The sequence below is a fragment of the Diaphorina citri genome, unplaced genomic scaffold (genome assembly GCF_000475195.1).
Source record: "Diaphorina citri unplaced genomic scaffold, Diaci psyllid genome assembly version 1.1 scaffold2263, whole genome shotgun sequence".
NCBI classification, from domain to species: Eukaryota; Metazoa; Arthropoda; class Insecta; order Hemiptera; family Psyllidae; genus Diaphorina; species Diaphorina citri.
Window position 1 is genome coordinate 7184 of NW_007379688.1, and position 16696 is coordinate 23879.

At 39.1% G+C, this 16696-nt stretch overlaps 1 protein-coding gene across 1 annotated transcript; it reads right to left on the bottom strand.

The window, feature by feature from the left end:
- Window positions 1-4952: 4952 nt before the first annotated feature.
- LOC103518586 (rho GTPase-activating protein 44-like) lies at window positions 4953-7566 on the bottom strand. Its single transcript, XM_026830346.1, has 3 exons — window positions 7505-7566; window positions 5424-5612; window positions 4953-5064 (listed from the first exon to the last, which is right to left on the bottom strand). Exons 1-3 carry the CDS (start codon window positions 7549-7551, stop codon window positions 4953-4955), a joined length of 348 nt encoding a protein of 115 aa, XP_026686147.1. The 5' UTR covers window positions 7552-7566.
- Window positions 7567-16696: the final 9130 nt, after the last annotated feature.

Below are 16696 nucleotides of genomic sequence, written 5' to 3' on the forward strand. Positions count from 1 at the left end.
AAAAAAAAAATTAGGTAAAAAATTTATCCCAAAAAAAAAAAAAAAAAAAAAAAAAAAATCGATTACCCAGGTAAAAAGTTGTATCTCGAAAAAATCAATTAGGAAAAAAGTTATATCTCAAAATAAAAAATCAATTCCGTAAAAAGTTTTATCTAAGGAAAAAAAAAATCAATCTGGTAAAAGTTGTCTCTCACTTACCCCGGTATCCGCAATGAATTCTCCCACCGATATCGTAGCTCCTGCACAAACTCAAACCACACGTGAGCGAAAGACTTTGCCCCGCCCATCGAGTATAGAGCGTGCGAACTGCAGATTGCAAGTCTCCAGACTAGACCGTCCGGGGGACATGATTTGAGTCCGCTCAACCCCTCCTGGGGAAATGGATAAGAGAATAGAGGAACAATAGATAAGAAAATGGTGAAAAATACTTTCCTGATTCTAAGCGCTCTTTGGATAAGTATTTTTCGTTTGCCGTTTCTCTTGTCTTTGGCGGAGAAAGTTTTTTTTTTTTTCAAAATAAGGGAAGTGGGTTCAATTGGAAAGGAAGTCAGTTTTTCTTGTTGGCACTACTTACCTGAGTAACATCATCTTGCTTGATAATTTGACAACCTATGCTTTCCGAATACTCGTTCCTCTGAAACGAAATAAAAATAACAATAATAAATTCAGCTTATTCGAAAAATGGAAAGTCGATTTCTGTTTGGGTCTGACCAAAAGCTTGTTTTTATTTCTAGTCGCCAGCCTAGTTACTTTGGTAACGCGACTGTCTTGTAAGCGCTAGGCCGCGGGTTCGATTCCTACCCAAGGCAGATTTTATCCTGAACGAATAATGGGTCGAAAATTCGAGAGCGAGAAAATTGAGAAATCACATTGATTGAATAATGTTCGCTCTCGGAATGGCCGACTTTCTCCTATCCTGTCTTCCTTCTTCGTCGATTTCGGGACGATAAGACCTTATCAGTTACAGTTCCCTCTATCAAACCTCTTGCATTTATAATGAAACTCCTTGTTTCACCGTAACTTTTGATCAGTTTGCCCGCTTTAAATAAAATTTAGCAGACATGTTTACTTGATTACATTGTTTACCATACAGAGGATTTGTAAATGCAATTTCTTTGTGTTATGTCACAACTTTGGTGCTCACTGCAGCATTGTAGGATTTTCCCAATATCTCAATAATCCTAAAATCCAATGTTTACCTACCATGCTGGCACCGGTCGCTATGCGCATTTATATGTCATAGCTACTCATTTTCCTCACGAGGCTGAGTGGGCCCCGCAACAGCCAGTCACGGGATCAATCATTTGCATGATACAAATTTCTTGACCCCGCCGGGAATCGAACCCGGGTCTCCCGCGTGCAAGGCGAGTGCAGTGACCACTACGCCATGGGAGCGAGTGCAGTGACCACTACGCCATGGGAATAGAAAAAGGAGTTCGAATAATAGAATAGCTATACCTTGTTTATCCTGCCCGAATGAGACTAAAAAGTCCCTTTACCCCAGCAGTCTAAAAAAGGTCTCGTATATTTGATGGGTTAAAAATAACTACATGTATCAGTAACAATTCAAAAGAAAAGACCTTGCATGATATGATTTTGGGGTTGAATGGATTGGAACACATCACATACCTTCAGCCACACTCCATTTGTCAAGGGTCTAGGTTTACCTTGCCCTTGGGATCAATTTAATTTGAAGAAACCATTTACTGATGTGGGCGGCAAATGTGAGTAGGCGGGTGGCTTGTCACCGAATGGGGAGTAAAACAGTGACGTAAACCTCTCTATCTTACCTGTAATAATAACCCCGGCATCTGCACTACTGGCACGACTATGTCCATTCATTATAGTTCGCGCTGTGTCCACCACATAATTGGGAGCGCTAGTAGTCTTACCTGTAATAATAACCCCGGCATCTGCACTACTGGCACGACTATGTCCATTCATTATAGTTCGCGCTGTATCCACCACATCATTGGGAGCGCTAGTAGTCTTACCTGTAATAATAACCCCGGCATCTGCACTACTGGCACGACTATGTCCATTCATTATAGTTCGCGCTGTATCCACCACATCATTGGGAGCGCTAGTAGTCTTACCTGTAATAATAACCCCGGCATCTGCACTACTGGCACGACTATGTCCATTCATTATAGTTCGTGCTGTATCCACCACATCACCAGGAGCGCTAGTAGTACTAGTTGGGGTCACATAGAATTCTTCAGGGCCGGGAAAGAAATAATCACAGTAGGACACAAGGGAGTCGACTATCACGGAGTAGGCACTGGCTGTGTTCATGTTAATACCTAAGGGAAGAGAGGCAGTCAAGAGTGAGTTGGTCAAATCAAATCATGTGGACACAGACCACATGCGTTTAATGTAGCAGTTGTTTCATTGCTATAAAATAACAATAAAACACTCATCTTGAAATAAATAAAAAAAATGAATCTTTGTGGTAAAGCACTCTCGTTTTTCACAACTTTTGTGGGCATCACAGCATTACTAAGTGCCTTCTTTTACTATTAATTTCAATTTACTCCTATCATCAATTTACACTTGTGCCGTTACTGGTCGCTACTCGATCAAAGTAGCTACGCACTTGTCCTCACGAGACTGAGTGCACCCCGAACTCCAAGCGCAGAGCTGAAAAACTTCGACCCCGGCCGGGAATCGAACCCCGGACCTCCGGAGGCTACAGGAGTGAGTTGTTCATAATAGACAACCTCGGTCATTTCCAATTTTTAGTTAAATAAAAAGATTCTTCTTCAAAAAGCAGGAAAATATCAATTTGACAGGATTCTCTTCGAGAACAAACATCCGTTCAGGATAAAATCCGCCCCGGGCGGGTATTGAACCCGCGGCCTAGCGCTTTCAAGGCAGACGCGCTACCAATCAAGCTAACTAGGCTGGCTGTATAACATTTGGTAAATAAAACATTTCTTCAAGGGAAATTGATGTAGGGATCGTATCTTGTGTACTGAACACTAATCGGAGACGACGGTTCGGGTAGTAAATTTCCTTAAGGTAGAAACACACTACTATCACGTCAAGTGAGCTCACGTGACGTGATAGTAGTGTGGCTGTCCTGATCGAGATTACCTACAATATTAAGCTCACGTGTTGTGTGTTTGTACCTTTAGTTTTGAGTCACCGAGAAAGCCACAAAGATGAAGTTTTATTTGATAATGATCACTGCACAAGGCAATCTCGTATGATACAAGGCTTTCTTACCTCTCAGCCCGGGAAAACGTTTGGTCCCCGTTCAGGATAAAATCCGCCCCGGACGGGTATTGAACCCGCAGCCTAGCGCTTTCAAGACAGACCCGCTACCAATCAAGCTAACTAGGCTGGCTGTATAACATTTTGTAAATAAAACATTTCTTCAAGGGAAATAGATGTAGGGATCGTATCTTGTACACTGAACACTAATCGGAGACGACGGTTCAGGTAGTAAATTTCCTTAAGGTAGAAACACACTACTATCACGTCAAGTGAGCTCACGTGACGTGATAGTAGTGGAGCTGTCCTGATCGAGATTACCTACAATATTAAGCTCACGTGTTGTGTGTTTGTACCTTTAGTTTTGAGTCACCGAGAAAGCCACAAAGAATTTCTCTCACCAGTGTTCAGCGGACAAAAACTCAATTACCTGGTGAGAACGGGTTCAAATACTATTAAAAAAAAGTCAGAATAATTTTACATCTTTAGTTTCTTTAGAGCTTTTTGTTCTGAACTCTATGTGGTATGAAGCCGTCGCTTCCCTGTTTCTGCTTGACGCTCTATAGTCTATGCTCTACTTTGTTTAAGCCTATACAATGGCTCAAATATTGCAAACACCGATTAACGATCTGTCCAAAGAGCTGATTAGGAGACATATCGTTACGTGTGTATTGAGCTGTAACAATAGCTCCGTTACAGTCAGCTAGTTCACAATAAACCAGAACGACTTTTTTGATCTTTCAAATGCAATATCAAATGTTTATCAAAACATAGAGATAACACGTGCCAGTCTAACTCTCGTCTGATAAGTGATTATAATAAAAGTAGCATAGATGTTTCCCACTGTTTCCCTTATCTTATCACTAGCCTCAAGGCCGGATCTCTATCTCATCTACAATGCCTACATATTGCGGGCACATTTCCGTAACGAGAACATTTCTGGATTTTCTGGATTGGGGCAACAACAAAGCTTCAAAATTAAGAAAACAACGTATGGCTCAAGAATAGACGCTCAAATATTGCAAACACCCATTAACGATCTGTCCAAAGAGCTGGTTAGGAGACATATCGTTACGTGTGTATCGAGCTGTAACAATAGCTCCGTTACAGTCAGCTAGTTCACAATAAACCAGAACGACTTTTTTGATCTTTCAAATGCAATATCAAATGTTTATCAAAACATAGAGATAACACATGCTAGTCTAACTCTCGTCTGATAAGTGATTATAATAAAAGTAGCATAGATGCTTCCCACTGTTTCCCTTATCTTATCACTAGCGTCAAGGCCGGATCTCTATATTATCTACAATGCCTACATATTGCGAGCACATTTCCGTAGGTAACGAGAACATTATTTCTGGATTTTCTGGATTGGGGCAACAACAAAGCTTCAAAATTAAGAAAACAACGTATGGCTCAAGAATAGACCAGCTTAGTCTGGCTGGGGGACTTTTTTTCATTTAAAAGATGAGTATTTCACCGCCGTTTTTATTTCGTAGCAAAGGAAACAATTGCTACATTAGACGCATGTGGTCTGTGTCATAGCATGTCCATCCCGTAGTATGTCCCTCATCAGATGGGCGAGAAGAGGCACAATACTTCCCATTTAGGTGCTAGGTCAACACGGAAACACCAGAAAGTAACCCATTCAAATATTCACAATCGAAAAACGAGTGTAAATTTTGTCGACGATGGGATTCGAACCCGGGACCTTCTGGATGACAAGCAAGCGTGCCTTAACTTACCCGACATTGTTCTACTTTGGTTTCAGCTTCCTCCAATTCTTCCTTGATGGAATCTGCCTTGGTGTTACCATTGGCGCTGGAATTCCTACACGCTGCTTGATATCTGAGGAAATCACAAGACAGAGAAACATTAGGTCAGCCACTCGCTATCAGGTAGACCTGACAGATACACATGATCGGTCCGCCTGTCAGGTCTACCTGTGTGTGTGTCTTATCGTCCCGAAAGCGAAGTGAAAAGGAACACAGGATAGGAGAAAGCCAGCCATCTGAGAACGAACTTCTGTTTAGGATAAAATCCGCCCCAAGCGGTGATCAAACCCTCGACCTAGCGCTTACAAGGAAGACGCGCTATTATCCAAGCTAACTAAGCTATGCTCTTTTTTTTGACCTGATAGGCGGACCTGATCAGGTGTATCTGTCAGGTCTACCTGACAGTGCCTGACCTTAAATACATTTACTTACCTCGATCTAGCCGAGTCCATATCTAGTATGCATTTCTTGAGCGTCGTCTTGAGTTTGGCCACATTGGTTAGATCTTTGTCCACCACCAGGTTCAGTTTCTGCACTATATCTAACTCGATGTCGGTTTCCAGCTGTTGTGATACTTGGGCCAGGTTCAGCTCGAGTTTTGTGCAGGCGGATATCACATTCCTGAGATGAAAAAAAAAAAAAAGATTTTTCTTAAAATCTTGTTCCCTTGTTATTGTTGTTGTGGAAATGGTGATGGCAGAGTAAATAAAAAGAAAGGATTTTTTTTTCTTCTGCCATACACCAGGGAAATGGTCTCATTTTGCCGAGTCCATATCTAGTATGCATTTCTTGAGCGTTGTCTTCAGTTTGGCTACATTGGTTAGATCTTTGTCCACCACGAGGTTTAGTTTCTGTACTATATCTAACTCGATGTCGGTTTCCAGCTGTTGTGATACTTGGGCCAGGTTGAGCTCGAGTTTTGTGCAGGCGGATATCACATTCCTGAGATGAAAAAAAAAAAAGATTTTTCTTAAAATCTTGTTCCCTTGTTTTTGTTGTTGTGGAAATGGTGATGGCAGAGTAAATAAAAAGAAAGGATTTTTTTTTCTTCTGCCATACACCAGGGAAATGGTCTCATTTGGCTCGTCCTGAACCACAATCAACCATCGCGAGGATCTGTGCCTATTCTTTAAAAGCAGAGAGAACCCTTTGAAAAATACCAGCTAGCAGCTAGCTAGGCTGGTTAGGGTTAGCTGTTCTCTTCCCTGTTTATAGTCCCACAGCTAGACATCTTTTTTTCAAAAATAATTTCTGTTCCCTTAAAATCCCTCACCTCAACAGATCATCATCGAGTTCCTTGTTGACGTTTGCATTGAGCATGATCCACCACGAGGTTTAGTTTCTGCACTATATCTAACTCGATGTCGCTTTCCAGCTGTTGTGATACTTGAGCCAGGTTCAGCTCGAGTTTTGTGCAGGCGGATATCACATTCCTGAGATGAAAAAAAAAAAAAAGATTTTTCTTAAAATTGTTCCCTTGTTTTTGTTGTTGTGGAAATGGTGATGGCAGAGTAAATAAAAAGAAAGGATTTTTTTTTCTTCTGCCATACACCAGGGAAATGGTCTCATTTGGCTCGTCCTGAACCACAATCAACCTGTGGGTTCAGCTAAATGGTGGGCAGAGTAAAGAAAAAGAAAGGATTTTTTTCTTCTGCCATACACCAGGGAAATGGTCTCTATCTCTAGCCATATTTATTTGGCTCATCCTGAACCACAATCAAGCATCGCAAGGATTTGTGCTTAATGCTTATTCTTCAAAAGCAGAGAGAACCCTTTGAAAAATACCAGCTAGCTAGGCTGGTTAGGGTTAGCTGTTTTCTTCCCTGTTTATAGTCCCACAGCTAGACATCTTTTTTTCAAAAATAATTTCTGTTCCCTTAAAATCCCTCCCCTCAACAGATCATCATCCAGTTCCTTGTTGACGTTTGCATTGAGCATGTCGTTCAGCGTAACGCCAAGTTCCTTAAAATTCCTCAATTCCTTAAAATCTTGTTTCCTTAAAATCAGTCACCTCCTTAAAATCTTGCTTCTTTAAAATCTCGTTTCCTTAAACATTTTTATTTTGTTTCATTAAAAACTCTCAAAGCAGAGAGAACCCTTTGAAAAATACCAGCTAGCTAGGCTGGTTAGGGTTAGCTGTCCTCTTCCCTGTTTAGTCCCACAGCTAGACGCCAGTCTACTCTCTGTTTATAGTCCCCTAGCCAGACATCTTTTTTCAAAAATAATTTCTGTTCCCTTAAAATCCCTCACCTCAACAGATCATCATCGAGTTCCTTGTTGACGTTTGCATTGAGCATGTCGTTCAGCGTAACACCAAGTTGATACTCGAGACTTTTCCTTAAAAATCTTGTTTCCTTAAAATTCCTCAATTCCTTAAAATCAGTCACCTCCTTAAAATCTTGCTTCTTTAAAATCTCGTTTCCTTAAACATTTTTATTTTGTTTCATTAAAAACTCTCGCCTCTTTGAAATCTTGTTTCCTTAAACACTTTCTGTTTCCTTAAAATCCCTCACCTCAACAGATCATCATCGAGTTCCTTGTTGACGTTTGCATTGAGCATGTCGTTCAGCGTAACGCCAAGTTCCCATATATTACACTTTGCAGTACCTAGACAGAAAGCTGACTAAGCAAAACGATAATAAAATCATACTCATTATTCTCATTATTGCTTAAGATAGCCATGCTAAGTGTAGGTATGACATTTCATATTTCTACCTTTTATTAATCTTTTTTATTAAATGTTAAATTCATACCAAGCAGACTGCATAAACCTAGTGTGCTCACCTAATATGCATAGTGGTAAAACAGTAGCAGAAAGATTACAGGTTTTTATTGAAAGGAGAAATTATAGACAAGGAATTGCATGTCGTGATTCAATGACCACAGAAATTTATAATTCTATAACATTCCCTGCTACAATGCAGAGAAATCTCAAGCTATCTATCATCAGATTGGTTTAAAGTGGAGCTGAATAAATCCATTATAATAACAGGCCTCTGCAGAATGCTTCTGGATATCTATTACATCATTTGACACAATTTTAGGTCAACCTAAAAAAGGTGTTCTGCAGCCTCCACAGACAGTGTAGGTCACAATTTCACTTAACAGTGATTCATTTATGAGATATAAGTAGATTTATAAGTACTTACAGGCATAAAACTTCAACATAAATCCAGCACTGATAGTCAAACGGAGACCCAATTTTATTTAATCTAATCTTTCAAGCGGCTTCCTTCTTTCATTTTTGTTTATCAATTGAGGCTAAAAAAATCGTCTAGGAACATTATTTTCCTATGCCCAAACATTACATTAATAGGCTATACGCTATATTTCGTATAGCGTATAGGTCATAGCGACCTATTTCGTATTCGTAAGCTCGGTACAAGTTAACAGATGAAAAGGTTCTCCCTCGTATGTCGAAATTGAAAGAACATTATTTTCCTATGCCTAAACATTACATTAATAGGCTAGATACGCTATATTTCGTATAGGTCATAGCGACCTATTTCGTATTCGTAAGCTCGGTACAAGTTAACAGATGAAAAGGTTCTCCCTCGTATGTCGAAATTGAAAAAAAAAACTCTCAGCTTGTCAACGCTATACATAGGTATGTACAGTTGTACAGTCGAACCTGTCAAAATGGGACCCGTCTAAATGGGAAACCTGGATAATAGGGAAAACCATTGTGGCCCCTTCATTTGTAATTCTAATTGCGAAACAGTTTTGTAACTGGGAAACCTGGATAAGAGGAAAATATTGCCCTTGGATTCCCAATTGGACAGGTTCGACTGTACATAGGGTAAGAAAGTACAATCACTATGGACTTCATGAAATTCTATTGCAGAATTCGTCACATACTCCTACCTATTACTCTTACTTTGTAGGTACTTAACTCATACCAAGCATATGAGCAACTAGTCTCTGCTATAAATCTGAATTGCTTGTTGTCAATCTCTCTATTAAAGGACTGCTGGTAATAAACATTACATCAACAGGCTATACGCTATATTTCGTATAGGTCATAGCGACCTATTTCGTATTCGTAAGCTCGGTACAAGTTAACAGATGAAAAGGTTCTCCCTCGTACGTTAATAGAGGCTCAGGTAACTCTCTCAAGTATAACTTAAGCACGCCAGCTAACACATGGGCATCGTACTCCAGAGCGTCTTCAAACTTAATGCAATGGGCGTCCAGGCAGGTCTTGAGACGTTTCACCTTGGAGGCGCCGCCTGTCACGCGAAACAAACCTTCCTCGTCCATTCCGATCTGAGAACACAAAAGGGAAAACAATTTTATGAAGGCCGAAACTACTAAAAGAACATAAGGTCAGAAAGGAATCAGTCTGGATTTACTTTTTTTTTAGAGATTTTCATGGATAGGGAGAACTGTAAACTATAACAACGGAGGTCTAAAAAACAGTTTTGTAACTGGGAAACCTGGATGAGAGGAAAATATTGCCCTTGGATTCCCAATTGGACAGGTTCGACTGTACATAGAGTAAGAAAGTAGGTACAATCACTATGGACTTCATGTAATTCTATTGCAGAATTCGTCACATACTCCTACCTATTACTCTTACATCGTAGGTAACTCATACCAAGCATATGAGCAACTAGTCTCTGCTATAAATCTGAATTGCTTGTTGTCAATCTCTCTATTAAAGGACTGCTGGTAACGAACCTGTCAAAATGGGACCCGTCTAAATGGGAAACCTGGATAATAGGGAAAACCATTGTGGCCCCTTCATTTGTAATTCTAATTGCGAAACAGTTTTGTAACTGGGAAACCTGGATAATAGGAAAATATTGCCCTTAGATTCCCAATTGGACAGGTTTGACTGTACATAGAGTAAGAAAGTACAATCACTAAGGACTTCATGAAATTCTATTGCAGAATTCGTCACATACTCCTACCTATTACTCTTACATCGTAGGTAACTCATACCAAGCATATGAGCAACTAGTCTCTGCTATAAATCTGAATTGCTTGTTGTCAATCTCTCTATTAAAGGACTGCTGGTAATACAAAAGTGTCCAACTCGTCAAGTGACATAAACTGTATTACATTTTTGTCTGTTCAGTTCTCAAGTCCTAAATTAACTCTTTCTATGGTCAAAATATCAGTACTTCATTTATAAACTAAAAGAGTGCTTATGACGAGCTCTAGTTTTCCTCTGAATTTATGTCTTTATCGTTCACACTGGCTGGGGGACTTTAAACGGGAGTAAGACAAGTATACCAGCCTAAATTTCCCTTGCTAAAGAAATAGCAAAGATTGAGTGCGGAGGGCATCCACTCGCAAAATTTGTAACCAAAACCAAATGTCAGCCCAAAGCAATCACCCTAGCTGATTGAGAGGCTCGTCAGCCGAGCCCGTCTGTACACGGGAAAAGGCGACGAAGAAGAAGACTTACTTATACCTACTAAGAATCTTCAGGTGGGAAGTCGTAGTACATAAGTACTACAAAATAATAACTGCAACAACTTGATTCGGGACCTAGGGAAACAAATAAATTTTAATAAACCTATCAAGCTTTGACTCTTTGACATTTAATCTAGATAACCTCAAAGGGAGTAATGCCCACGGCATTCGTCGAGGTCCAAAGAGGTGAGATTGTAAACAAAGACTCAAACAGTACATTATGATTTTGCTGACAGCGCTAAGCAATCTGCTTTGTGCTAAATGAGAACTGTACAAATTACGAGAATTGGACAGTTGGCACTTCGATCTTGAGAATCAAATGACGTCATCCTCCTATTAGGCCAGCTAACCACCATCAGGTAGACCTGATCAGGTCCGCCTGTCAGGTCTACCTGACATCTGACGTGGCAGGCAGTAAAAAAATTCCCAAACTAGTACGCCCACCTACCTCAGTGGTGTTATGGTGTAGTGATCAAGACGCTCGCCTGGTAAACAGGAGGACGTGGATTCAAGCCCAGCCGAGGCATGGAATTTTATGCTAATTTATTTGAGAATTTGACCACATAATAATTGAAGCTCTCAGGGTTAGGTTGGTAGAGAACACCTCCGCGTAGCTCGCTAGGTTACCTTTCACTCAGAGTCATGCACCACATATAAAAAATTCTCTTTGAACTGGCATAAAAAGAAATTAAAGATCTAATCCGCGGGCGACACAGACATTGAACACTTACCGTTTACACGCAACTTGATCTAGAATCCACATCGTCTAGATAGATCTATACAAGGAGTGGAGTTATTGATGAGGAAATTTGAATGCTTGTTTCTATAAGCTAGGATTGGTATTATCAACTCCTTATGATAAAACCTCTCGGATATGTAACCTGAGACTAACAGAATAAACAGACCTTGTAACACTCTACCTCTATTAGCCCTCAGTGGTGTATGTGGTGATTGATATCTATTAATGAACTTTGCTTACGATACGTAGTCAATTACGACCTACCAATCTTTATTTTTAAACGAATATGTTAGTTTATTCGCTAGCGTAGCTTGAGGGCTCATTCCATTATACGCTCATACTTGCAAAATTGAGATTGTAAGTAGGAATTAATGCGAAATTTTCATATTTCTAAAACTAGGGTCCGCGGTCGTATCATCAATCATAAGAAGGTATTATGATTTATTTCTTCTCGCCATCTGATGAGAGAGCATACTACGGATGGGCATGGCTACGACACAGACCACATACGTTTAATGTAGCAGTTTTTCATTGCCTAAGAAATACAAAACCGGTGATGAAACCACTCATCTCTTTTTTTTTTTTTTTTTTTTTAAGAACATTAGAAAAATAATGTAGCTTATGGGAGAATAAAAAACCCTCACATCAACTCAAAATAGACCAAGGTAGTGTTTGACACCAACATACATATATTACACTTTGCAGTACCTAGACAGAAAGCTGACTAAGCAAAACGACAATAAAATCATACTCATTATTCTCATTATTGCTTAAGATAGCCATGCTAAGTGTAGGTATGACATTTCATATTTCCACCTTTTATTAATCTTTTTTATTACATGTTAAAGTCATACCAAGCAGACTGCATAAACCTAGTGTGCTCACATAATATGCATAGTGGTAAAACAGTAGCAGAAAGATTACAGGTTTTTTATTGAAAGGAGAAATTATAGACAAGGAATTGCATGTCGTGATTAAATGACCACAGAAATTTATAATTCTATAACATTCCCTGCTACAATGCAGAGAAATCTCAAGCTATCTATCATCAGATTGGTTTAAAGTGGAGCTGAATAGTTCCATTATAATAACAGGCCTCTGCAGAATGCTTCTGGATATCTATTACATCATTTGACACAATTTTAGGTCAACCTAAAAAAGGTGTTTCATCACTTTTTGGTTTTTTAAACAGCTGCTATATTGGAACTTTTTGGGTCTGTGTCATAGCATGTCCATCCCAAGTTCCCTATCACACCTATTTTACAAACGAATTGCAGAACGTCCGCCGTTACCAGTCCGACCCCACGCGATATGACGCAATACTCCATGAGCCCCATTTGTCAACCCTTCCTCCGTTTTTATATTTACCGTTAGCATATAAGGAGCTCCCACCTTAGCGACGAGAATTTGTGGTAAATTTTGCGTTTTACTTAATGGCCACGACCTTACTCTATCTATTTCTTTCTGTTTTACTCATGCCATTCAAAGAAATTTTATTATGATGGGGATGACTCTTGAGTGAAAGGTAACCTAGCGAGCTTAACGCCGGAGGTGTTCTCTACCACCTAACCCTGAGAGCTTCATTATTATGTGGTCAAATTCTCAAATAAATTAGCATAAAATTCCATGCCTCGGCTGGGCTTGAATCCACGTCCTCCTGTTTACCAGGCGAGCGTCTTGATCACTACACCATAACACCACTGAGGTAGGTGGGCGTACTAGTTTGGGAATTTTTTTACTGCCTGCCACGTCAGATGTCAGGTAGACCTGACAGGCGGACCTGATCAGGTCTACCTGATGGTGGTTAGCTGGCCTAATAGGAGGATGACGTCATTTGATTCTCAAGATCGAAGTGCCAACTGTCCAATTCTCGTAATTTGTACAGTTCTCATTTAGCACAAAGCAGATTGCTTAGCGCTGTCAGCAAAATCATAATGTACTGATAAACAAGACCTTGTAACACTCTACCTCTATTAGACCTCAGTGGTGTATGTGGTGATGATATCATAATGAATTTGCTGTACGATACGTAGTCATTACACATACCAATCTTTATTTTTAAAACGAATATGTTAGTTATGCCTAGCGTAGCTTGAGGGCATCATTCCATTATACGTCATACTTGAAAATTGAGATTTAAGTAAGGAATTAATGCGAAATTTTCATATTTCTAAAACCTAGGGTCGCGGTCGTATCATAAATCATAAGAAGTTATTTATGATTTATTTCTTCTCGCCCATCTGATGAGAGGCATACTACGGGATGGGCATGCTACGACACAGACCACATGCGTCTAATGTAGCAGTTGTTTCATTGCTAAGAAATAAAAACGGCGATGAAACACTCATCTTTTTTTTTAAATGAATCTGCGCCTAGTCCCAAACTTTAACTAAAATCCAACAGAAGCCACAACTTCACACAGTCTATTTAAGATTCCTCTTTAAAGCTCTTTAACGCTTTATCTATATTCTTTGTGAAGCACTTCATGTAAGCCATTACAAACATTCGCGATGAAAACACAATCCGTACCTGTAACCATATAACCACAACGGTGATAAACGACAATACAAGTGTTTTCTCTAAGCCCCCTACTACACGGAGCAACAAGTAAACTTGGCAAGGATGCTAGGGACATAAATTCAATAAGAACTGTTGATCAATTCAGAGTGAACAAAAGGGTTGTACTAAAACACAGTGAATAGGTTAGTAATAATACGTATAGAACCGTTTGACTTACCTATATTCTTTGACTGACGCTGGGAACTTACGTTGAGACCATCTGACAGACTGGGCTCTCACAGACCTAGGGCTCAAGCTTTTTCCGTCACACACAGTAAGAGGTTAAGACCGTCTGACAAATATAATGCTCTGAGACCATGCGAGTGGCCGGTATGAAAGGTACCTAAGTCGGTATTTGCAATTTTATTGCAATAAAAAAGGGCGAAGAAGGATCGGATCAACTATAAACTATGCATGAAAAAGGCGCTGTATAAATATATATTTATACCTAAGCCAACACCAACATATTCCTTTGCTTGATCATTCGCTGTAATAAACGGAGAAGAAATGTCATTTCCTTTCCTTTGGAATCTCATTTCTTTACAACTTTTTTCAGAGAGACGAAACATAAACTTTTCTGTTTCGCATTAGAAGTTCAACTTCTCCGTATGTAATGAAAGTAGCTCGGGGTTCTTTTAAGTAGGGTTTCTTAATTACAGTGTGCTTTCTGAGAAATGATTACTCCGAGGCCTAAACGCTGCTCAAGATTGCTTATCTAAACTTGTATTTTACAATAATGATGACAAGCCATTTATTTCTTGTTACTAACGCACTACTGACTGCTCTATGACGCAGTTTACCCCCCGGTTTTTCGTTTTGTAGGTTTACGGTTCTTCCTTTTTTCTTCTTCTTCTTCTTCTTTTTCTTCTTCTTCTTCTTTTCCTCTTCCTCCTTCTTCTTCTCCTTGTACTTTTTAAAGTCGATAATTATGTATATTTGACCCCCAGATGTTCGATCTCAATGCATGAATGCAGTCTTTGCATAAATGACAATGCAGTCTTTGCCAGAGGAGTTTCAACAAAATTTACAAGAATACAACAAAGAACAAAATTTTATCGTCATTTATTTGAGAATTTGATCATTTAACTCACCGACCCAGTATTTCAGTTCCATCTCATAAACACACACATTTTCACATCTGGAAAATAACCCCATTTGACACCAATCATTAGGTTCGCTCCACTTGCTACTCAAGGAACACTTAGCCCCTACTTAGAGTACTTAGTCCTAATTGAATCCGTCTAATCTTCTTAATTTCTTCACGCCACACAATACGGCTGAGCGAATTTCTCATTTAACCCTTGTTTAGACTAGTTTGCCAGCCTAGTTACTTTGGACGGTTAGAGGACCTTGTAAGCTGTAGGACACCGGTTCGATTCCCACTCGAGGCGAACTTTATACTAAAGCGGTTCGTTCTCGGAATGGCTGGATTTCTTGGAACGGCTGGCTATCTTGTCCTCCATTCTTCTTCGATTTCAGGACGATAAGACCTCTAATAAGTAGGTATATATTTCTTTTCTTCTTTGAACATATTATTCTTTAAGTAGTCTGTTATCTTATCAAATTGTGAACTTTAAGACAAGATGTTTGATAATGTATTAACATTAACAAGTGGGTAGGTGCATGTGAAAACAAACAACTTAATCTAAAAGGAACACTATAATTCTAGCCCACCTAGTTTGTTAGTATGCCTGCCTTGTAAGCATTAGGTTACAGATCCAATTCCTGCCTGGGTTGAGCTTTATTGTAAACAGTTAAGGCTTGTTCTTGGAATGGCTAGTTTTCTATCATCCTGTCCTCTGTCCTGCACATTGGAAGAAGAAACTTTTTCATAACCATTGTAACATTATTGCTAACATCTTGAGAATTGATGTACAAAGGTCTTAAGTAATGTTGATTGGTATAATTAGGGCCATCAGCTATATTTTTATTAGTTGCTTTCAGGAATGCAGCCCTGACCAAAAGCAAGACATTCTCAAAACTTTCTAGCTGATGCTTAGTTTATACCTAACACTTTGGGTACTCCATTACCTGAGAGAGAAAAGAAGTTGGACATTCCATTTATCTGCAAACATGTAAATAGCCTACACAAAAACAAAAATCAAAGACTATTCTGATCATTCTATAAAGGATTTTTTTTTTTTTTTTTTTTTTTTTTTTTTTAAAAATGCTTTACCTAACTACCTATCTACAAATTTCCCTGCATTAATTTTCATGCAAAACATGAAATAACCTTTGCAAAATCTGGACATTGTGATTAGACCTTTCTACATCGATAGCTGAGCCAGGAGTGAGAAGATGGTGACACTGATGTCATCAGACATACCTGCAACTGTAAAATCATTCTGACTTCAGAAGGAAAATGTTATTACTGCTGAATTGACACATGGGACCTCAACATTCTATGTTAACAATCAAAACCATTGATCTTCCTTGAGATAACACAAAAAGTTGACCTATCAAAATTAATCTAGACACACAAGACATTTGCAAACTTACACAATCATAGATCTTTAAATTCCTTTGCTATGAATCATAAGCCTACTAGAATGTTGGCTTGAAACCATGTCCAATGAATCTGCAGAGAAAAAACTATGTAGTTACCTATGTTAACAATCAAAACCATTGATCTTCCTCGAGATAACACAAAAAGTTGACCTATCAAAATTAATCTAGACACAAAAGACATTTGCAAACTTACACAATCATAGATCTTCAAATTCCTTTGCTATGAATCATAAGCCTACTAGAATGTTGGCTTGAAACCATGTCCAATGAATCTGCAGAGAAAAAACTATGTAGTTAGACAAAAAGTCAAGTACCTACTACCTATACCTACCTTTTCATAAAATCCATTGAATTGCTCACTCTACCAAAAAAAGTGGTATGTAGTTATAGCTAGGTAGGCAAACTCACTTTCAAACACTCTGGAAACACATCACAAAAAGAATAACCTCTTTAACACTTGATATCGAAATAATTAATT